Below are 24,334 nucleotides of genomic sequence, written 5' to 3'. Positions count from 1 at the left end.
TCTACAGCCTTCTGGAGTCTTCTCTCTTCTGCTTTCTGTCTGCCCTAATACCCCCTAGGCTGCCCTTTTTATACCATTTTGACTCTATTCATTCCAATGGACCCTAGCTTTCTTACCAGAGTTCTTTGCTCTTATCCTTTGATAAGAATGACTTCATATGTTCCCAAATTATGTTTAGGACAACATCTGCGAAGAAATGACTTCACAGGTCATTTGCCTTTTCAGCTCCCCCCTGGATGATCTCATCCAGGGTGCAGCTGACCCAGTACTATCTTGCATTAGCCAAAACATCTTCGCTCATGACTTCTCGCAGGTACCAGTCCCAGCATCGTTGACAAGAGCAAATTCCCCCTCCCTTGTCAACTCTCTAGGAACTCACTTCAGCTTTTGCTGCAGTGAAATGTATTTTGTATCAGAGATGATTTTTGATTTTAAGAGGCCTAGCTCTTAGCCTGAGCTATTGGCCTGTATTTCACTGAGAGCAAGTGACAGTATATTTCTACAACTGGTAGACGGTTTTTCAGGGGCAGGAGGAACGCTCCCTATGCTTACAATAAGAGTAGGTACATCCACCTTCCCAACAGCCTTCTCATGCTCAGCCCCAGCATGCTCGTTCACGTCAACAGCGTGCGCCCAGACAGGCCCCTGCTGCTCCCCAGCAAAAGCAAGGGACGGGCTTTTGACTGGCTCCAGCTGAGCATAGCCGTCATAAACGTACCTGTCCCGGACGGTTCTACCGGTTGGAGGGAGGTTAACAGTTTTTCACCAAAGGTGGCCTCTCATAACCTCCGACCAGGTGGGTTCTTCAAATAGTCCGGTTGGGGTACTCCCTCAATTTGATCTCCAGACCTCCAAATTGTCCACTGGGAGCTCAGTCTTACAGCTTCCAGCACAGGCAGGTACTTGCAGAGGAACTGTCCGCCCTTCTCAGCGCCAATCCGGTCGAGCCCGTTCCACCAGGGCAAGAAAGGGCTGGAATTCTATTCCAGGTACTTCCTTGTGCATTCCATCCTAGGCCTAAGGGCCCTGAACAAATATCTGGTCAGAGAAAAGTTCAGGATGGTTTCCCTGGGTACTCTTCTTCCCATGATTCAGAAAAACGATTGGCTATGCTCTCTGGATTTAAAGGATGCTTACACTCACATTCCGATACTTTCAGCTCACAGGAAGTATCTGCGATTCCGTCTGGGAACATAGCACTTTCAGTATTGTGTGCTGCCCTTTGGGCTTGCCTCCGCACCCAGGGTGTTTACAAAATGCCTGGCGGTCATTGCAGCATCGCTACACAGACTGGGAGTGCATGTGTTCCCTTATCGCGACGATTGGCTGGTGAAGAACACCTAAGAGGCAGGAGCTCTACAGTCCATGCAAATGACTATTCGACTCTTGGAGCTACTAGGGTTTGTGTAGCCCCAGTGGGTTTGGAGCTCCTCAGTTTGCCTACTTTTGGTATGGCGGGCATATGCCTTTTCTGGGTTATGAGGAGTCATCTAGCTTACAGCTGTTTAGGCTCTTTCTCAGTTTGGTGAAGGGCAGCTCTCATCGATATCTGCCATGGGAGAGCTCCCTACTATAGTTGTCTTCATTGTGCCTGCAGATGTCTGTTCCTTCATTGTGGCTTTGGGGCCGGTGGTTGACTCTGCTGAACTATGGCAGCCTGTTTTTCATCAGGTCACCCAAATTCAGGTCAGCAGAGGTGATGCAACCTGGTCTCTGTGAGGTTCTGCCTCCTCTACCTGAGGTTAGGCTTGGAAACCTCTGTCTCTTTTCAGCTCAGGTCATCTGGATCAGGGCTCTGTTGGTAGATGTACGTGGCCTTTCTCTGGGATTTCCCTCCTGACAGGGGTCTTGGCTGGGCTACAGGAGCTTTTCAGCCTCAGAGTTTAGTTATAGCTGCTGTATGGTCTGCTTTCTATCAGTTTGCGAGATTATCCTTTTCTTGTGGGTTGGACTATAGGTGATTTGGCTGCAATCCAACTGTTCTAGGAATGTATACTGTCTTACAAATTCCTAGGTATGTTTTCCATATGCATGATATATTTTTTGTCTGATTTTATTGTTTTTTCTTTAAAACATTTTTTATTTATTCATATACTTTTTTATATTTATTTGTCACAGACCCCTGATGCAGGCCGGTAGGGCCAAAACACGACTCGTGCCGGGTCACTCATTTTTATTGATTTGAATAAAGACTCTGTTGTGGACACCATCTGAGTGAGGTTTTTTGCTCCACCATTCTTTGCTTGGCAATTGATCTACAGTGGAGTTGTTACCTTCTGTTGGTGTTGACTTTGATAGATGTATGTGGCCTTTCTCTGGGATTTCCCTCCTGGTGGGGGTCTTGGCTAAGCTACAGGAGCTTTCAGCCTCAGAATTTTGTTGTAGCTGCTGTATGGTTGGCTTTCTATCAGTTCGCAAGGTTAGCCTTTTCTCGGGTGTTGGACTTTATCTGTGTTCCAAGCTGGACTCCTCTGGCACTTCTATAGCCTGAACTGCTTCTGGGCAGTCTGTCAGCTGGGTTCCTGTTGGGTTTGGTTTGCCAAGTTTTCCATGGCTGGGCAGCGGCTCTTCTGGTTCCTTGGCCTTGCCAGTGAAAACTAAAATGAAATTAAGGACCCAGACGAGATCTAGCTAGATGTTTTTTTTCTTGGTGCCGGTTCAGCTATGGACTTGGCTGTGGAATTTGTATCGGTGGCCTGCTAGTTATCTAGAGTATGGATATGTTTTGCTCTCAAGGGTTTTTGCGTGGGTGTCACAGAAGGGGTGGTTCTCCTGTATCTACCACTCGTAGCAAGTACGGGCTCACGTTGCTTGTGGGTCGGTTTTCTCACCCTCCTTTCACCTTTGCAATATCGTCCGCCCCAGGAATCTCGGCCTTTCTGGTGGTAGTGAGGCAGAAATGCTGGTAGATGTTAGATGGGATTCTTTTTCACACATTCGTAGCACAGTTTAGCAGCTTCTTGGGGTCCAGTTTGCTTATTTCTGAGGTTCCCAGTCCAGAAGCATGAACATATATTCCCTTGGAGGCTGAGTTTCTATGGTTCTTTCAGCATTCTCTAAGGATATAGTCCCACCCTTTGTAGGGAACTGCCTTGTCACATCCCATTCATCTGGACCATAGGAACCAACCTTTCAAAATTATTGGAGGTGCTAAATCCAATGGAAAATAACCCCTCCCTGGACACATACTAGGAATTTTCTCAATATTGGGGGTGCTCAAGCACCCCCAGAGTCGGCTCCTATGGTCTGGACTGTTCTGGCAAGGATGTAAAGGAAGGGTCTGTATGAGGCAAGAAAGTGGATCTAGGGCCTTGACCTCACACCAAATGGCAAACCGCCTTCATTTGAAAGAATAACATCTGTTAGTGGAGACACCCTCAGGAAGACCCAACGAAGCAAATTCTAAGCTCTCAACATCCAGGCTGTGAAGGCCAGAGACTGGAGGTTGGGATGTAGAAGAGATCCCTCATTCTAGTTATGAGGCTCGGAAAACACTCCCAATGTTCTTCAGAGAATAACTCCAGAAGAAGAGGTAATGAGATTTGCCTGTGCCACTATGGGCAATCAAGATCGTGGTTCTCTGGTCTTGCCTGAGTTTCAGTAGTGTCTTTCCCATGAGAGGGATGGGAAGTTATGCGTACAGAAGTCTGTTCCCCCAGTGGAAGAGGAAGGCATCTGATGCTAGCCTGTCGTGTACTCTGAGCCTGAAACAGTACTAAGGGATTTGTGGCGGCAAAGAGATCCACCGAGGTGCCCAACTATCATAAGATCTTGCGGGCAGTGCTCATGCTGAGTAACCACTCATGCAGTTGTGCTACTGTGCTCAGTCTGTCGGCCAGGCTGTTGGATTTTCCCCCAGGTATGTGGCTCTGAGAACTATCCTGTTCCAGATAGCCCGTTGCCATATCCTGACAACCTCCTGACACAAAGGGTGTGATCCCATATCCTCCTGCTTGTTGGTATAATACATCACAACCTGAATGTCTGCTTGAATGAGCACAACTTAATTGAACAGATGAACTCTGAAAGCATTTTGAGCATTCCACACTGGCTGGAGCTCCAACGTTTATGTGAAGATCTGTCTCCTGGCTGTTCCTACAAGTTTTCCCAACTCTGTCCACATGACTGCTGTTCTGTTTTTTTTGTTTGTTTTTGATGTAACCCTTATCCACCATCCCCAACCCTTTCCCTTCCCCCCCCTGTTTTTAGCCTCCCCCTCTTCTAAACCTGTACTAATGATTGTTGCATTGTGGCTAATATTTGTGTTAGTATCTACTCTTTCCTATTCAATATTGTATTCCTTTTCTTCTTTTTTGTGGATATATTTTTATATATTTTTTTCTACACGACTTTGACCTGCCTCACTAGCAAGGCGGTATATCATGCCTAAATAAATAAATAAATTAAATAAATAAAGCTAATCAAGCACCTTGAGTGTGAAGCCCATCCAAGTGAGTTCCCCCACTCCAGATGAGATGCATCTCTCGTCAGCACATTCTGGGGATTTGGAATTTGGATTGGAAGTCCCATAGTGAAATTGGATTGAATTGTCCACCAGAGTAGAGATTGAACCAACTCTGGGGTCACTCAGTTGACATCCACTAGGTTCCACAAGGCTTGAGACCACTGGGTGGTTTCTCATGTGAAGAGATGCTAAGGGAGTGATACAGTGGAGTCCAAGTGGCCTAGTAACCTCAGCATCTGCCGAGCCGTGATCTGCTGGCTGGTTCAAAGTTGAGTGGCTGAGAGCAACTACAGCATCCGCTCTTGGCACAGGGAGAAAAGTTTGCGCCTTCTGTGTATCTAGCAGGGCTCCAATGAACTCCAATTGTTGCACAGAGAGCAGATAGGACTTGGGAGAAGTTTAAGCAAATCAAAATAGCTGTAGCACCAGAATATTTCTCCACATAGATTCCTCAGCACCATCCTTCGATGTGCTATTCACTAGCCAATCGTCCAGGTAGGGGGAAACAGACTCTCAAGTCTGTGTAGCGAAACTGCGACTACCTGTAGACATTTTATGAAAACCCAGGTAGCTGACGCAAGGTCATATGGCAGGAACCAGTAATGGAAGTGATGTGTTGCAAGTGATATGAGAATACCTCCCGTGGCCTGGAAGTATCGGGATATGTGTGTAGGCTTCTTTGAAGTCCAGAGAGTAAAGTCAATTTTATTCCTGAATCATTGGGAGAAGGGTGCCCATGGAAATGATCCTGAACTTCTCTTTGACCAGGAATTTATTCAGAGCCCTAACATCTAGAATGGTATTCATTCTCCCCCCCCCCCCCCCCCCCCAACCACAGTTTTCTTTGGCACAAGAAAGTACCTGGAACAGAATCCCTTTCCTTTTTCCCCTGGTGGAACAGGTTCGAACACATGGGTCTTTAGAAGAGCAGAGTTCCTCTGTGAGTATTTCCTTCTGAAGAGAGCTCAAGAAAGATGCTCTGAGTCCGTCTCTGTTATACCATACATTGATGGTCTCCATAGCCAATGTATGAAGAATACACCGATTGGAGATTAAAAGAAGCCACCATTCTTGGAAAATATTCAGCTTCCCTTTTACTGGTAGGTCATCCAAGATAGTTACTGTGACACTGGCTATGCTCTGCTTGGAGCCAGTCAAAAGCTCATCCCTTATTTTGACTGGGGAGCCGGCTGGGCCTTAAAGCACAAGTTGTTGACAAGAACAAGCACACTTGGGCTGAGCTTTCTCAGTGGGATAAAAAGGAGTTTATGTTTGTGAGTAGTAGGGACCTCTCTCTGACTTGCTCAAAAACCTCCTAGGAGAGGAGGGTGCTGAAGGCGCTCACTGGGAGAGTGCGTCAGTGGTATCAGTGTGTTTCTTGATGAGGTCTACGACCTCCTCCACCAACCTTTGCTGAACCGCTGGGTCCAAATCAGAGACACGTAGCCATGAGAGTCTGCGCATCACTATTCTCTGAGCAGAGATCCTGTACACCACATCAAACCATATGTGCTCTTGGCCAGGAATTTGTGACAAGCCCTTCAGCTACGAGCTAGTATCACTAGATAGTAACATAGAGGGGCATAATTGAATGGCGCCGGCCATCTTCGGGGCCGGCTCCGCAAGGGGGCGGAGCCAACCGTATTTTCGAAATATGGTTGAGGCTGGCTAAATCGATCGCCGGGTGTAGAGGAGATGGCCAGGGTCTTTTTTCAGCCATAATGGAAACCGGGTCCGGCCATTTCAAACCCGGCGAAATGCAAGGCATTTGGTCATGGGAGGAGCCAGCATTTCTAGTGCACTGGCACCCCTCACTTGCCAGGACACCAACCGGGCACCCTAAGGGGCACTTCTAGAAATAAAAAAAAATAATAAAGTAGCTTCCAGGTGCATAGCTCCCTTACCTTGGGTACTGAGCCCCCCAAAATCCCCCCCAAAAACCCACTCCCTATAAACTCTACACCACTACCATAGCCCTTAGGGATGAAGGGGGCACCTACATGTGGGTACAGTGGGTTTTGGAGGGGGGGGGGTTGGAGGGCTCCCATTTACCACCACAAATGGAACAGGGGGGGGAGGGATGGGCCTGGGCCCACCTGCCTGAAGTGCACTGCAATCTAAGTAAATTACGTCTATAGCACGTCCCTGATTCAATTCTCCGGTCACCCAGTCAAAGAAATCAATGAGATTTGTTTGGCATGATTTACCTTTGGTAAAACCATGTTGTCTCGGATCGTGCAACTTATTGGCTTCCAGGAAATTCACTATCCTTTCCTTCAGCATTCGCTTCCATTACTTTTCCAATAACCAAGTGAGGCTTACAGTCCTGTAGTTTGCAGCTTCTTCCCTATCACCACTTTTGTGAAGAGGGACTACGTCCCACCGTTCTCCAATCCCATGGAACCTCCTCCGTCTGCAAGGATTATTAAACAAATCTTTAAGAGGACCCGCCAGAACCTCTCTGAGCTCCCTCAATATCTTAGGGTGGATCCCGTCCGGTCCCATGGCTTTGTCCACCTTTAGATTTTTAAGTTGCTCATACACACACTCTTCAGTGACCTGTGCTCTATCCATTCCATTCTCATTCGTGCTTTTCCAGTCAATCGTGGTCCTTCTCCAGGATTTTCTTCTGTGAAAACAGAACAGAAGTATCTATTTAGCAATTTGCTTTTTCTTCATCATTATCTACATAGCGGTTCGCAGCATCTTTCAGTCTCACCATTCCCTTTTTAGTCTTTCTCCTTTCACTAATATACCTGAAGAAATTTTTGTCACCCCTCCTTACCTTACCTAGATACGGGATATGAGCATTGAGGACTGATACATCTTACCTAAATAATCCAGAGTTCAAGCTTCTCTGCCTTGAGGTGCTGAAGCAGAGGTCTCTGGAACTTTTGGCCTGTTTGAGTGTGGATTCCACCATCAGAGAATGAGGCAATTGTGGCTTATCAAATCTAGGTGAACTGTTGTTTCGATACATGGTGCCAGGCTTTTTGGGGAGGACAGGGACAAAGGGACTCCCAATTCTTCACTGATCATAACGCAAGATCTTGTGAAGTGGGACAGTCACAGCCTCTCTATGTGGAAGTTGTAGTCCAGGACCTCGAACATCTCAGTCCTGGGCTCATCTGCCATCTCCAACTGAATTGGGATGGCAGCCGCCATCTTCTTCACAAAAGCAAAATTCTTGTGATGAGATGAACACCTTTCACTCCAGGCACTTAAATATTAGAACATTAATGCGTGACTGCACAATAAAATTTTTACTGTCCTTTTATTGTTTTATTCTCAATATGCACTTCTATATACTTATTTGTGCTTGTATCTCTATACTCATACCACAAAAGCAAGGGAGACTCTCTGGTGGGACGTTTTGCCTCTCTATGTCGAGGAGTGGTCTGATGGAATTACCAAAAGGTCCTCTCCTCCAAGAATACCTTGGCTCATCCACAATGCCCATGAGCAGTCCATATCAGAATCAGCAAAAAAGACTCCTCATCGGAGGGCTGAGACCATGCCTGCCTCGGGTAAGAGTAACCACGTCCTCATCTGAAATGGCATTGAGATACAGGCTCCACTCTTGACTCCAGCGAAGCTTCCTCTACGAACGTCGAGGGAGTACCCCACGTGAGCGGCTGTCGATGCCAAGACATGGCTGGCACAAGCACCCCTGATGTCAATGCACTCTGCTGTAAAAGTCCGAGTGCTCCTGGAGCATGGGACGATCCACTCTTGGATGGTCGACATCGGGAAAGGTTGGGGCATCGGGTCACAGACAGGCTGCTGAATTGTCGGTGTTGACTCAGGTACCTGGTCAAAGCAACATGGAGACCTCTGCGCAGGCACCTCTTCAGTAGAGGGGGGAGCACTCGTCCTGGTTGCCGACGCTTCACTGGTACCCGATCCCTTGGTCCCCTGGTGCTCCCGACATAATTTGTCAAAGGGAATTGATGCTTATGCTTCTTGGTCTTCACCTGATGCAGAGCATCGACACTCCTTGGTGCCAAGGACGACATTGAATCCTCCAGTCTACTCGGTGTCAGGTCCCTTGCTGTCCGGTCCTGGGGACTCAGCCGGCATCGAGGCAGGTGGAGACCTACTCGATGCACACCCACTCCTAATATAACAGTGATCATATATGATCAGTTTTAATATCAACCTTGAAGTAACTATACACAGGAAGTCAAATACGTTAGCGTTTAACTTTTAAAAAAGGAGACTATGATAAATAAGAAGAACGGTGGAAAAAAAACTTAGGGGGACAAATGAGAGGGTAAAAACAGGCATGGACGCTGTTCAAAAATACCATCCTGGAGGCCCAGGCCAAACATATTCCACTAATTAGAAAAGAAAGACGGAACTCCAAAGACAGCCGGCCTGGTTGGAAAGTGAAGTGAAGGAAGCTATTAGGGCTAAAAGAAATGCCTTCAGAAAATGGAAAAAGGAACCGTCTGACAAATAACAAGAAGCAGCATAAGGAGTGTCATATCAAAGTAAGGAGCAGATAAGGCCAAGAGGGAGTACGAAAAAAAGATAGCATTAGAGACAAAAAAAACATAGTAAAAATTTTTTTCAGTATATTAAAGCAGGAAGCCGGCAAAAGAATCGGTTGGGCCTCTGGAAAGACCGAGAGGTAAAAGGAGCGATAAAGGAAATCAAAGACGTAGCGGAGAGATTGAATGAATTCTTGGCTTCGGTCTTCACCGAGGAAGATTTGGGTGGGATACTGGTGTCGGAAATGATATTTGAAGCGGACGAGTCGGAGAAACTTACTGACTTCACGGTAAACCTGGAGGACGTAATGGGGCAGTTCAGCAAACTGAAGAGTGGCAAATCTCCTGGACCGGATGGTATTCATCCTAGAGTACTGATAGAACTGAAAAATGAGCTTGCGGAGCTACTGCTAGTGATATTCAATTTATCCTTAAAATCAAGCGTGGTACTGGAATATTGGAGGGTGGCCAATGTAACACCCATTTTTAAAAAAGGTTCCAGGGGAGATCCGGGAAATTATAGACCGGTGAGTCTGACGTCGGTGCCGGGGAAAATGGTAGAGGCTATTATTAAAAACAAAATTACAGAGCACATCCGAGGACATGGATTACTGAGACCGAGTCAGCACGGCTTTTGTGTGGGGAAATCTTGGGTGACCAATGTACTTCAATTCTTTGAAGGAGTAACAAACGTGGACAAAGGGGAGCCAGTTGATAATGTGTATCTGGATTTTCAAAGGCGTTTTGACAAGGTACCTCATGAAAGGCTACAGAGGAAATCGGAGGGTCATGGGATAGGAGGAAAAGTGGATTAAAAACTGGTTTGAAGGATAGGAAACAGAGAGTGAGGTTAAATGGGCAGTATTCATAATGGAGAAAAGGTAGTTAGTGGGGTTCCTCAGGGGTCTGTGCTAGGACCGCTGCTTTTTAATATATTTATAAATGATTTAGAGATGGGAGTAACTAGCGAGGTAATTAAATTTGCTGATGACACAAAGTTATTCAAAGTCGTTAACTCGCAACAGGATGTGAAAATTACAGAAGGACCTTACGAGACTGGGAAACTGGGCGGCTAAATGGCAGATGACGTTTAATGTGAGCAAGTGCAAGGTGATGCATGTGGGAAAAAGAACCTGAATTATAGCTACGTCATGCAAGGTTCCACGTTAGGAGTTACGGACCAAGAAAGGAATCTGGGTGTCGTCGATAATACACTGAAACCTTCTGCTCAGTGTGCTGCTGCGGCTAGGAAAGCAATAGAATGTTGGGTATTATTAGGTAAGATATGGAAAACAGGTGTGAGGATGTTATAATGCCGTTATATCGCTCCATGGTGCGACTGCACCTTGAGTATTGTGTTCAATTCTGGTCGCTGCATCTCAAGAAAGATATAGTAGAATTGGAAAAGGTGCAGCGAAGGGCGACTAAAATGATAGCGGGGATGGGATGACTTCCCTATGAAGAAAGACTAAGAAGGCTAGGGCTTTTCAGCTTGGAGAAGAGACGGCTGAGGGGAGACATGATAGAAGTATATAAAATAATGAGTGGAGTGGAACAGGTGGATGTGAAGCGTCTGTTCACGCTTTCCAGAAATACTAGGACTAGGGGGCATGCGATGAAACTAAAGTGTAGTAAATTTAAAACAAATCGTAGAAAATGTTTCTTCACCCAACGCGTAATTAAACTCTGGCATTCGTTGCCGGAGAACGTGGTGAAGGCGGTTAGCTTGGCAGAGTTTAAAAAGGAGTTAGACGGTTTCCTAAAGGACAAGTCCATAAACTGCTACTAAATGAACTTGGGAAAAATCCACAATTCCAGGAATAGCATGTATAGAATGTTTGTACATTTGGGAAGCTTGCCAGGTGCCCTTGGCCTGGATTGGCCGCTGTTGTGGCTAGGATGCTGGGCTCGATGGACCCTTGGTCTTTTCCCTGCTGTGGGGACCGATATACCCGATGTCAAAGTTGACAATTCAGACAATTTTCTCTTTTAGAGCCTCTGTGGACTTGTGTGTTCTTTTTAGCATACGCAAAGAATACAGTTAGTAGAGTTATGGTCTGGCCCCAAATACTGAATACACCAGGAATGGATGTCAGCCCAGAGATGGTCCCATTGCACACAGCAGAGCACTGAAAGTCACTGGGACCCTTCAATGACATGGAAGTAAATACTGCTGTGACTAAATCACCAAAAAAGTAAGGGATAGTGTTTATAGTTTTCAGGTTAATTGAGTTTTTTGAACTCAACATTGCGAGTTCCTGTCTTTCTAATGTTGTTTCCATGAGCCTGGTAGCTAGGATTCCCACTTACGAGAATTAACTGGCCTGCTTATCCTCGGAGAAAGCGAAGATACCTGTAGCAGGTATTTTCTGAAGACAGCAGACCAATTATTCTCACATACTCTCCCAGCCCCCCTTGGAGTTGTCTTGTATAGCTATGTTGTTGTACTGCTGGTCCTGCACTCGTGAGTCGGGCAGGAACGCATGGAATGCTTCCTCGGGCTCTTAAAGCTATAGTAGTATGCTAGGCAGTGTTTCCACACAGGGTGGTTTGGATGTCACCTGCTTGTGAGAATTTGGCCTACTCTCCTTGCAGAATACCTACTACAGGTAAGCATTTTTGCTCTCTCCCAAAATTACAGGATATTGAGAAGCCAAGCAATGGTCACTCAACTGTTGAAAAGAAACCTTAGATAGGGGGAGGTTGGTAAAGCAGTCAAAAGTCTAGAGCCAGAGAAGACTCAAGGCAAAAACACAAATGATCAACAGTACCCATCGAGCTCCTTGAAAATGGATATATGCAGTGTTTTAGAATAAATAGCTGATACCCCTCCACCTTGGCATTGGGCACAATTTTGGTAATGATACTTACAGCCATGGGGCATAAGTTGGTTTAATTATGTGGCATCAGTAGCCGCTAGTTAAGCTTCCCGTTAGAGCATATCTATGCGAGTGACGTCATCCAGCTGATGGCAGCGTAGCCAACAAGCTCCTCCAAGACCTGAGAAATAAGCTATCTTTAAGCTACTCCACGATCGGGCAATTGTGTCGGAATAGAGTTGAGATGATAGCATTGGATGGCGGTAAGCAGTGTGTCTGGTCGTAAGATGTGGTCGGACCTGAAATCTTTTGCAAGTCAAGCAGAGAACACAGCAGACTGTGGGGCTGCTAAAATGGCATCGGCTCCATCCTCGCCGCAAGGTGAGCTCTTGGCCTTTGTACGGGTGGGGATCAGCTGGGGACAAGGCGGGCAACATCGGATCAGCCTGACCTACAAGCATGGATGATGGAGCTAAAAGCGACTATGGAGAGCCTTAGGCCCTCATGATCAAAAGCCCCGCGCTGTTCCAAACAGCGCCCTAAAAATAGCGCCGGGACAGCGCAGGGCTTTTCTGCATCAATGATCAAAGATAATGCATGCAAATCTAAGCAGCACTATTATCTTTGATTATTATGTTGAAGTGCGGGAGAATTGCGCCCGAGCATGTGCTCAGCACAATCCTCCCGCACTTCTTTGACAGCCCAAAACTGTCAAAGTGGCCTGCCGATCCCCCAACAAAGAGGCCGGCGGCGGCGGCCAAACCGACTTCCACCCTCCCACCAAGCGATGTGGGGGGGGGGGGGGGGGCTGGAGGTCCGGTGGACCTCCGGTCCCCCCCCGACGACCCCCCCATGTTCACGGAGGGCTGGAGATCCGGTGGTTCTCCAGCCCCCACCACAAACCCCCAGAGGACTTGGTTGCCGGCTTAAGAAACGCTGCCCTACCCTCCCATCTGCGACGGGGGGGGGGGGCGGGGGGGGGGGGGGGGGCTGGAGGATCGGTGGGTCTCCAGCCCCCCCAAACCCCCAGAAATCGTTGTGATCCATCGATTGGGGGGGGGGCCTAGAGGTCCACCGGACCTCCAGCCCACCCCAACTCCTCCCCCCCGGCGTTCTCCACAAATTCCTGGTGGTCCGTGGTGACACGTAACCCCACCCTCCTCCCTCCCTCCCGGCCCCCTACTTTTGTTGGAGGAGGGACGCAGCCTGCATACCAATAAGGGAGCATACCTTACATGGTATGAAGGGCCCGCCCAGTGCATCCCAGGATGCAATGGGCGGGGCTGGGCGCCGCCATTTGAAGCGGCGTCGAAAGGAAGAGGAGGGAGGCATGCAGGCTGCGTCCCTCCTCCAACAAAAGGTAGGGGGGCCGGGAGGGAGGGAGGGGAGGGTGGGGTTACGTGTCACCACGGACCACCAGAGATTTGTTGAGAACGCGGGGGGGGGGGGGGGGTTGGGGGGGACCACCAGCCCCACCCCCCTCGTCGGTAGATTACAGCGGCCACAAGGATTTCTTGGGGTTTGGGGGGCTGGAGGCCCACCGAACTTCCAGCCCCCCCCCCTCCCCGGCGCTGGTGGGAGGGTGGGACAACGCTTGGCCGGAGGCGGCCACGAAGATTTCGGGGGGGTTCGGATCGTTCGTTGGGGGGACAGGGGGGTACCGTGTGCTGTTGCCTTGGGGGGGAACGGGGGCCTGCCAGCATGCAAGTGCATGCTGGACAGGGCTCACCATTCCTCCCCAATGATCCGCAAAATCTAACGCCAGCTCGGAGCTGGCATTGATTTTGCTGCGGCCAGCGACCCAATCTTTGGCGCGCTGGTCGCTGATCATTGGGGATGAATGCGTTAAGCGCCAATTAGCATGCATTTGCAAGCTAATTGCGCTAGAAGCCCTGTTTAGCATGCATTTGCATGCTACTTGCGCTGAGAGCCCTCGAGTGCGCTGTTTCAGGCGCTCGAGGGCTCTGATCATGGGTCGGCTGCAAACTCTGGCGCTAGTATGGCGTTAACAGCCTCTAGCGCCAGAGTTTGCTTTTTATCATGAGGGCCTTAGTCAGGAACTTTTAGCAGATGTTGCTTCATATAAAAAAATAGATGACGTGGGTCAGCACTTAAATACATTTGAGGAGCGAGTAATTCAGTATGATCAGGATCGTGCTGCTTTGGGCAAGTGTGCTGATATGCTGGATAGTAAGTGTGAGGAACTCTGGTTTCGCATAGAAGATGATGAAAATAGAGCGAGGCGAAATAAACTCCATTCTAGGGTAGTCCCCGAGGATCTGCAGGAACAGGACCCAGCAGCTCTTGTGTTGCAAGTTTGCCATCAGTTTCTCAGGGCTGCATCCCCAACAGCTGAGCTGCCTACTATTGCGTTTTCCTATTAAAGAACAGATTCTTCAGGTGGCGAGGAAAGTGGGACACATCACATTGCCTGGGGCCAAAGTGGAACGTTTTGCACCCCATCACACGCTGTCTCATGGAAAACTATTGTAACCAAAAACAGCAAAGATGACACAAAAAAAAGGAAAAGAAAAAAATAATAATTAAAAAAAAAAAAACAACAAAAACAGACGACACAAAAATAATGATAAAACTATGGATTTATTAAGGTGGTATGACTCGACACAGCTGTGTTTCGGCCCAACTGGTCTGTTACACCATGTGCCTATTCTCTGGTTGTATCAATATTTCTGTGAAGAATGTTCTGTTAATACCTTATTGTAATCACTCTCCCTTAAAAATTGCTGTGTGCGCAATCTTGCAACAATCGCTATAAAGAACTATGGCTAGAAACCGTCTCACTGGAGTAGCTGCAGATGAGCTTCTCATTTATGGAAAACTATTAAATATCACTGGCTTATCCTTGGACTATTCAACAAAGAAGTCAAAGCTGCCCAGCCCTCGGAGGCGCTAGCCCTCCTCAGAGAAGTTAAAGTATGGCGAGATAATATGATACAACCCACTGTGGAGGGAGGAGCGGTTCACTCGGCTAATATGAGGTGGCGGAGAGGCTACCAGAAGAGCTGATGACATTTCAGCCCTTCCAGTGCAACACAGCCCGCCTGAGTATCTTAGCTAGTGCTGCTGAGATTACAAATGTGTGAGGGGTTGGAGTATTGTGGAGAGCGTTCCGACATGTGGCCTGTGGAACTGTTGACAACGTGAACGTTTTTTTTTTGCCTTCCTCCCCCCCTCTTTTTTTTTTTGCTCAAAACTACACAGCCAGCTTGATTGCCTTGGAGGAAGCAGATGAGGTCACATTAGAGTGATGTTCTTCGTATTATGATGGCTGTGATTAGTTGTGCCATGAGGAACTACTGGCATCTAGAAGTTTCCCTCCCCTCCTTTTTTTTTCATGAGGACTGGACATGCTGTACATGAGTTATTTACTATGTGACATATCACATGTGGAGTTTGATCTGAGGGAGGAGGTCAGGGATGGTGTCTTTTCTTTCTTAGGCCTACCATAGGGGGCTTGTTGATAATGGATCAGATGGGGGTGGGGGGTGAGTTTGGGGAAGAGGGTGATGGGTGGCAGGTGGGGTAGGGGTAGAGGAATTGTATGATGTGAGTAGGGGGGTATGTGTGGTAAAATGAGCAAATGGAGGTGTTGTAATGAGGGCAAGGGTAGTCTTAGGTATTTGGGTTGTGTTCTCTGATGATGTGGAAAAAAATGACTTTGCTGCTATGCTTGAAATGTTGAAATGTTTGTCCTTTAATGTTAAGGGCCTGAACGTTCCAAACAAGAGACAGCTCTTATTTAAAGAGGCGGAGAGACTGCAGATAGATATAGGTTTTATTCAGGAAACACATTTATTACCAAAACATGAGTCTCTCTTTTGTCATAAATGATATTCTAAGATATTTTTTGCTTCCAGTAGATTGAAATCAAAGACCAATGGGGTGTGTATTTTATTAGCTAAGTCCCTTTCTCCCACGATACGTGAGGTAGTTCGGGATAAGGAAGGGAGGGAGTTATTTACTTCTTAAAGTGGAGATTGATCGACAGCTCCATACCTTGCTAAATTTATATGCTCCAAATGTGGAGCAAGGCCTTTTTTTGGGTCACTTGGCAAAATTCTCCATGAAAAAGCTGAGGGTCAGTTATTAGTTGGGGGAAATTTTAATATGACCTTGAATGTGACATGGGATAACACTGCTAAGGCGGTTGGCTATGGTAGGGCTGACAGGAAGCAGCTGCATACTGTTTTGTCACAGTGGGGTCTGGTAGATGTCTGGAGATTCTGTCACCCTAATGATAGAGACTATACATTCTATTCCAGGGTTCATGATTCATACTTTCGTATTGATATGTGACTGACAGGCAAGAGGCTAGTGGCGCGAGTGCAGATTGTCTCTATTGAGTCGATGGCTTGGTCGGGTCACGCACTGGTCCTTTTGTATTTTCTATTGCGGTTTTCATGGAACTTGCCTGTGCCTATTCTCCATCCATGGCATACCCCAGCCAAAATAATTAATCCAGCTTAATTCACTCACTGTCTGCACTTTTAGGTGCCCACACTGCTGTTAGGTGCCCCTACTATAGAAGGGTACTACAGAACCCCAAGTTACGTCTACCAATATAATTAAAATGAAAAGTTATAATTAACTACATTATGCTTCATAAATATTCTTGGAGGCACCACTAGCTTCTGGAACAATCTACCTCCTATTATTAGGTCAGAGCTTTCTTTTGACCGATTGAAAACATATCCCCTACTTAAAGGAAGGGGAGGAAAGGAAAAGAGAAAACAACATTTGTTTGGGACCTTGCACCTGTCATGCAGCACAAAGTGCACTGATTTAAGTTTATTGTTTATCTTACAGGAATATGTCTTTTTATTGAATGTGTTTTTTCCTATCTAAATCGAATTCCTTTCCAGCTATTACCAATGTCAACTTTGATTTTAGATTGTTGAAGGTGAAAGGCGGTGTGCAAAGCAAAGGTGGTATATCAAGTTTCAATTAAACAAACTCATTCAGGAACTGCAATTTACTCTTCTCAATTTGGGCACCCAAATGGTGGTATCTAAAAGTCTGGTTCGATTCACTTACTTCCTGCAGCACTGGAGGTGGCAGAACTCGCTTTTGGGCACCCAAATGGAAAAGAGCAAATTGTAACCTTTCATGTTAATTGTGTCTTGGGGTTATATAGTACTTTTGTATAATAGGGACACCTAAGAGCCGTATTTTGGGGTCCAAAAGTTGTGAATTCCACCACTGCAGGAAAGGAGTAAATTGAGATGGGCGGAAATGGGAGGTAATGGTACTTGAGTGCCAAAATGGCACAAAAACAGCAGGTATGCATGTAAATGCACTTAGGTCCTATTCTACAACTGGGTGCCTAGAAGGCCTAGTTTCAAAGCACTTCAGACTTATAAAGTTACATAGCAGCCTATGGAACTTGCTTTGAAAATGAGCCCCTAAGTGTTCTTGCACATAACAAGAAGATACTCCTATGGGAGGGGGCATGGGTGTTCCCATTATTTTATTGCATACTTCTATTTGCATAAGCAACTGCAGCATTTAGGCGCACCTATTTAAACCAGCCACAGAAATGGCATAAGTTGTCGTGCCTAAAGTTGGGGTTGATTCTTAAAATCCTTTTTTTTTTTTTTTTCTGCACAAATTCTTTTGTGAATACAACTATTTTTCAAACCTTCAGGATGGCTGCTATGATATTGTAGCATTGGTTGGTTTTATAACAGCTGTTTTTTGATGGAAGAGTACTGATTATATCTGGAAATGAATTTTAACCTGTATTTTGCAGTTCCAATTTAGTGATTTTTTTTAAAATTACTTTTGGGTATTAACTTCTGTGACCAGCTCAGCAGTGGCGTAGGAAGGGGGGGGGGGGACGGGAGGGGCGGTCTGCCCCGGGTGCACGCGCTCGAGGAGTGCCGGCCCCGCTGGTTCCCTGCTCCCTCTGCCCCGGAACACTTTACTTCCTGTTCCGGGGCAGAGAGAGTAGGGAACCAGCGGGGCCGACGCAGCTCCGAGTGACGTGCAGTCGGGGCGGATCGGCCCTCCCGCAGGTAAGAATGTGGTTTGGGGGGGGGGGGGGCGCCGCAGAAGGGGGGTCACACCGTGCTGCACCTGGGGGGGGGGGGGGGAGGGTGCACAGCGGTGACCCGCCCCGGGTGCCATTAGCCCTCGCTACGGCACTGCAGCCCAGTAGTGTATTTTGTTGTAGTGGTTTGATGTGAGCATGCTACATATTCAGTGCAATGCTAAATGTGATGATTAGACATTTCAGACAATGTATTATTAAGTTTTATTGCCTAATACTACTACTACTACTATTTAGCATTTCTATAGCGCTACAAGGCGTACGCAGCGCTGCAAAAACATAGAAGAAAGACAGTCCCTGCTCAAAGAGCTTACAATCTAATAGACAAAAAAATAAATAAAGTAAGCAAATCAAATCAATTAATGTGAACGGGAAGGAAGAGAGGAGGGTAGGTGGAGGCGAATGGTTACAAGTGGTTACGAGTCAAAAGCAATGTTAAAGAGGTGGGCTTTCAGTCTAGATTTAAAGGTGGCCAAGGATGGGGCAAGACGTAGGGGCTCAGGAAGTTTATTCCAGGCGTAGGGTGCAGCGAGACAGAAGGCGCGAAGTCTGGAGTTGGCAGTAGTGGAGAAGGGAACAGATAAGAAGGATTTATCCATGGAGCGGAGTGCACGGGAAGGGGTGTAGGGAAGGACGAGTGTGGAGAGATACTGGGGAGCAGCAGAGTGAATACATTTATAGGTTAGTAGAAGTTTGAACAGGATGCGAAAACGGATAGGGAGCCAGTGAAGGGTCTTGAGAAGAAGGGGTAGTATGAGTAAAGCGACCCTGGCGGAAGACGAGACGGGCAGCAGAGTTTTGAACCGACTGGAGGGGGGAGAGGTGACTAAGTGGGAGGCCAGCAAGAAGCAGATTGCAGTAGTCTAAACGAGAGGTGACAAGGGTGTGGATGAGGGTTTTGGTAATGATGGTAGACTTACATATGAAGTTTTTTGAAAATAATGAGGTTTCTGTGTTGAGAGAGGTGAATTTTCATTTGCTTTGTTTGAGCTGTTTTCTCTTTTCCAGATGCTGGATTTCCATTTGTTTCCAGGACAGGAAAGACCAATGACTTCACCAAGATCAAAGGATGGCGAGAGAAATTTACTACAAACTCGTTGGCTTCTGGATCTAGAAGTGAAGGTAAAAAAATTAATTTCAAAGATCAGTGGCTGTGAAATTAAGTAAATGTGGTTTAAGTAGGCAGGAGAGGCTTCTGTCCACTTAAACCATGCTGAGCGGGCCTGCTGCCAATATTCTGTGGCACTTGTGGGTAGTGTTGCCAAATATTGGTTCTAACTGCTTAAGCCAAAAGCAGCCACTACATGGGTGATCTTGGAGAGCAGACAGGGGAGATATATGGGTACTAGTGATAGTCAGTGTCTGTGCCTGCATAACTAAGCAACCAGATACGACCGCATACAAGGTGCCTATCTTTGGCTGCTTATCTATGTGAGTGCCGATGCTGAATGTTAGCTAGCACCTGCATAACTACTGGGTAGCAGCTGACTAACCCACAGTGCTCCCCTCCCCCCTCTAAATACCAGAGTTCCCTCTCCCACTAAGAGCACAACCCCATCCCTCCCTCCAGAAGTTGTTCCCACAGCAGAGCATCCCCCCCCACCCCGTAAAGCACAGGCCCACTTCTGAAGATCCTCTGAAACCCCCAGTAAAGCACAGCCCCCCCATTTCCTGTAGACCTTCATGGGTTTCTTTAAGAGTCCCTGGTGGCTATTTGAAGAACCCACCGGTTGGAGGTAACAAGAGGCCACCTTTGGTGAAAAAATATTAACCTCCCTCCAACCGGCAAGTCGTCTGCCACGGACACTTTTACTGAGGCTATGCTTAACTGGAGCCAGTCAAAAGCCCGTCCCTTGCTTTTACTGGGGAGCAGCAGGGGCCTTAGGCACATGCTGTTGACGAGAACGAGTGCGCTGGGACTGAGCCTGGGTAGGCTGCCGAGTAGGGAGCACTCCTCTCCCCCCCCCCCCCCCCAAAAAAAAAATACCTCCTAGATGAGGAGGCTATAGCAGAAGGCGCCCGGCAGGAGAGAGAATCCATGGCATCATTCCATATCATGCTGATCAATCCATAGACTGGTGGGTTGTGTCTATCTACCCGCAGGTGGAGATAGAGAGCAATCCTTTTGCCTCCCTATATGTGGTCATGTGCTGCCGGAAACTCCTCAGTATGTTCTCTATCTCAGCAGGTGGTGGTCACACACAGCAGCAGCTCTGGCTAGGTCTCCAAGCCTAATTTTTAGGTTTTGTTGAGTACCTGGGGTTGAGGGCTCTTCTTGAGCAAGTGCAAACCTGGTGGTGCCAGGTCCCTCCTTTTCTCCCCCCTCCCGCTGGCTCCGCTAAAAAAAAATAAAATAAAATTTTGACGTCCTTAAGGGCGTTTATTTCAACGTTTATTGCAGCTGCTCACTGGGACACCAGTTTGTTACAGCTCGGAGCGAGAAGCAGGTAATTTTACCTTTTTATAGCGGGCAGGGGGTTCCCCGTTCGGTCTCCACGTGGCTTATGGCGTCGGAGGGCGAGGGCACGAGGATTCGCTCCCCGGACCGCGTGGGTGCGTCTAGCGGGGATGCGTGGATTTCAAAACCTGAATCGCCTTTGTTAAGCATCAGTTTGGAGTCCGGTCAGTGTCCCGGTTCTTCCTCCGGTGTGGCGGTTTTTCCCGCCATAAGCGCCCATCCCCCGCTGCTCGCCCACTCCATGTTGGCTAGCCACTCTGCTCGAACGGCTTCTTCTTGGGCCGCCCTCGAGCTGGGAGACGTTAATACTATGGTCGCCCTTGATTCGGGCGACGGTAAGAAAGTGGCCAAAGGTAAGTGCCGTTCTTCCCACACGGCTCCTTCTCGGAGTTTCGCGCCGGACACCATTTTGGATGCGCAGCACGTTTCTTCCCCGCTCTTGCGAGCGCCGGTTGAGGGTGCGGCTAGGGCCATGGCCCAAGCTGCAGAAGTGCACAGTTCGGGGGGATTCTCCCCTGAGTTCATTTTGCTGCTGCATCAGGCTTTTCTTATGCAAAATGCTGCCCCTGCCCCCCTGTCTGATAATGGGGTTGAGGCCTCCGGAAGCAAATGCCTTCGGGTGGATTTCCAGGCCCTAGAGGACTCTGTCTTCTCTGATGTAGATGAGGGCAGCGTATCTGAGTTCTCCCAACGGTCCTTTGGGGATTCCTTGGAGGAGATGGATTCCCGCTCGGATGGAGCGGATGACCCCTCTGCAGCGCGGATCTTTCGCTCAGAGGATTTGCCCAACCTGTTAGTGCAGGCCATGAGCATTTTGAAGATTTCCTCTCCGGAGGACGTCTCTCCCTCAGCCTCTGTTGGCTCTGCCATTATGCTGGGGACGAAGCGCCTGCCTAGAACCTTCCACGTGCATGAGGCCATGCGCACCTTGATTTCGGCTCAATGGGATGTCCCAGAAGCGAGCCTCAAAGTGGCTAGGGCTATGTCCCGCCTCTATCCTCTGCCTGAAGGTGAACGGGAGGCCTTTCTTTGGCCTGCCGTGGATTCTTTAATCACTGCGGTGACTAAGAAAACGGCGTTGCCGGTGGAAGGTGGCACGGCTCTAAAGGACGCCCAAGACAGAAGATTGGAGGCGGCCTTAAAGTCGTCCTTCAAGGTGGCTGCTTTAAGTTTGCAGGCCTCAGTTTGCGGCTCCTATGTGGCCAGGGCGTGCCTGACGATGGTGCAGTGGGCTTCCCCCTCGGATCCTTCCTTGAGAGCTGATTGGCCGGCCCTGGAATCGGGCTTGGCTAATTTGGCAGACTTTGCTGTATGATGTCTTGAGAGCCTCAGCTAAAGGTATGGCTCAGACAGTCTCTGCGCGGCGGTGGCTTTGGCTGAAGCATTGGTCTGTGGACCGCGCCTCTAAGTCTCGCCTGGCTAAGTTGCCTTTTAAAGGCAAGCTGCTTTTTGGGGTCGAGCTGGACAAAATTGTGACCGATCTCGGCACGTCTAAGGGCAAGAGGTTACCAGAGGTCAGGGCTCGGGCCAGTGGTGCTCGCCCCGGTTCCTCCAAAGGACGGTTTCAGTAAGCCCGTTGGTATCGCCCGGGCAAGTCGGGCTCCTCTGCCCCCTCTTCCTTCAAGAGGAACTTCTCCCCCAAGCAGCATTCCTTTCGCAGAGACCGCCGTCCCGGAGGTGCTTCTTCCGGTTCTCCCCCAGGGTCTCGTACCCAATAACGGGGCCCTGGTCCATGGCCCAGTGCAGATTGGAGGACGCCTGTCCTTGTTTCTGGGCGAGTGGACCAGGGTAACTTTAGACGCTTGGGTGCTGGAAGTCATCAGAGACGGCTACAAGCTAGAGTTCTGCCGACCCTTAAGAGACGGGTTTGTACACTCTCTCCCTGCAAGTCTCCGGTCAAAGCTGTGGCAGTGCAGCAGACTTTGGACAATCTGATCCGCCTGGGTGTGGTCGTTCCGGTGCCAGATGATCAGCTTGGCAAGGGACGTTACTCCATTTACTTTGTGGTACCAAAGAAAGGAGGTTCTGTACGGCCTATCCTCGACCTCAAAGGGGTCAATCGGGCCTTGAAAGTTCGGCACTTCCGAATGGAGACTCTCCGCTCTGTTATAGCGGCAGTGAAGGCAGGGGAGTTCCTGGCATCCTTGGACATCAAGGAAGCTTACCTGCATATTCCCATCTGGCCTCCTCATCAACGCTTTCTGCGTTTTGCAGTCCTGGGCCGACACTTCCAGTTCAGAGCCCTCCCGTTCGGGTTGGCTACTGCTCCGCGGACCTTCCTCAAAGTAATGGTGGTCATCGCGGCCTTCCTACGAAAGGAAGGAGTACAAGTCCATCCTTATCTGGATGACTGGTTGATCCGAGCCCCCTCTTATGCAGAGTACAGCAGAGCTGTAGACCGGGTGATTGCTCTTCTGAGCTCCCTGGGGTGGATCATCAACTGGGAGAAAAGCCAGCTGCACCCGACTCAGTCCCTGGAATATCTGGGAGTTCGTTTCGACACCCAAGTGGGCAGAGTGTTCCTGCCGGACAATCGAATTGTCAAGCTTCAGGCTCAGGTGGACCAGTTCCTAGTAGCCTCTCCTCTTCGGGCTTGGGACCATGTGCAGCTGTTGGGCTCTATGACGGCCACGATGGAAGTAGAGCCCTGGGCCAGGGCTCATATGAGACCACTACAACTCTCTCTGCTGCAGCGCTGGACTCCAGTGTCGGAGGATTACGCTGTGCGCCTTCCCTTGAACCTAGCGGTGCGCAAAGCGCTGAGCTGGTGGCTGAGGACAGACAAGTTGTCCGCAGGGATGCCTCTTTTGACCCCGGAGTGGGTTGTTGTCACGACGGACGCCTCTTTGACGGGCTGGGGAGCCCATTGCTTGGGAAGGACAGCGCAGGGGCTCTGGTCTCCTGCAGAGGCAAAGTGGTCTATCAACCTCCTGGAACTCAGAGCCATTCCGTTGGCGCTTTTGGAGTTTCTCCCAGTACTGGCGTTGAGGCCAGTAAGGGTCCTGTTGGACAATGCCACGGCTGTGGCCTATGTCAATCGCCAGGGAGGTACCAAGAGCGCCCCTCTAGCCAAGGAGGCCATGAATCTATGCCAGTGGGCGGAAGCAAACCTAGAACAGCTGTCGGCGGCCCACATTGCTGGAGTCATGAATGTCAAGGCGGACTCTCAGTCGCCATACCTTGGATCCCGGAGAGTGGCAGCTATCGGCTCACGCGTTCTTGGACATCACGAAGCGCTGGGGCCAGCCGAGCCTAGATCTGATGGCGTCATCGGCCAATTGCCAAGTGCCGCGCTTTTTCAGCAGAGGACGGGACCCTCGATCTCTGGGAGTAGATGCTCTTCTCCAACAGTGGCCGACACAGGAGCTTCTCTATGTGTTCCCACCCTGGCCCATGTTGGGCAGGGTGCTAGACCGGGTGGCAAAGCATCCGGGCCGGGTAATCCTGGTGGGTCCGGACTGGCCCAGACATCCCTGGTATGCGGACTTGATCAGGCTCTCAGTGGACGGACCTCTGCGACTGCCAGCGGAGCAGAGCCTGTTGCATCAGGGTCCCGTGGTGATGGAGGATCCCTCCCCCTTTGGTCTTACGGCCTGGCTATTGAGCGGCAGCGTCTGAGGAAGAAAGGCTTCTCAGACAAGGTCATCGCCACTATGCTGAGAGCGAGGAAGCGCTCTACTTCTACTGCTTACGCCAGGGTTTGGCGTACCTTTGCATCGTGGTGTGAGGCAGGCTCCCTTTCTCCCTTCACTGCTCCAATTTCTTCAGTGTTGGCGTTCCTGCAAGAAGGTCTGGCGAAAGGCCTGTCGCTCAGTTCCCTTAAAGTCCAGGTAGCGGCTCTGGCTTGCTTCAGGGGCCGCCTGAAGGGTGCTTCCCTGGCTTCGCAGCCAGATGTGGTGCGCTTTCTCAAGGGAGTTAATCACCTGCGCCCTCCTCTGCACTCAGTGGTACCTGCATGGAATCTCAATCTGGTGCTAAGAGCCTTGCAGAAGCCGCCTTTTGAACCCTTGTCGAGGGCATCTCTGAAAG

At 48.9% G+C, this 24,334-nt stretch overlaps 1 protein-coding gene across 1 annotated transcript in view; it reads left to right on the top strand.

Moving 5' to 3' along the window:
• Window positions 1–24,334, top strand: part of MGA (MAX dimerization protein MGA) — an 801,076-nt gene that overhangs the window by 289,724 nt on the left and 487,018 nt on the right. The window contains 1 exon segment of the mRNA XM_030215215.1: window positions 18,856–18,969. Within this exon segment, the coding sequence (XP_030071075.1) occupies window positions 18,856–18,969 (114 nt within the window).

Source organism: Microcaecilia unicolor, chromosome 9 (assembly GCF_901765095.1).
Source record: "Microcaecilia unicolor chromosome 9, aMicUni1.1, whole genome shotgun sequence".
NCBI classification, from domain to species: domain Eukaryota; kingdom Metazoa; phylum Chordata; class Amphibia; order Gymnophiona; family Siphonopidae; genus Microcaecilia; species Microcaecilia unicolor.
Note: the sequence above shows the minus strand (reverse complement) of the source record. Positions and strands in the feature narration are given on the sequence as shown.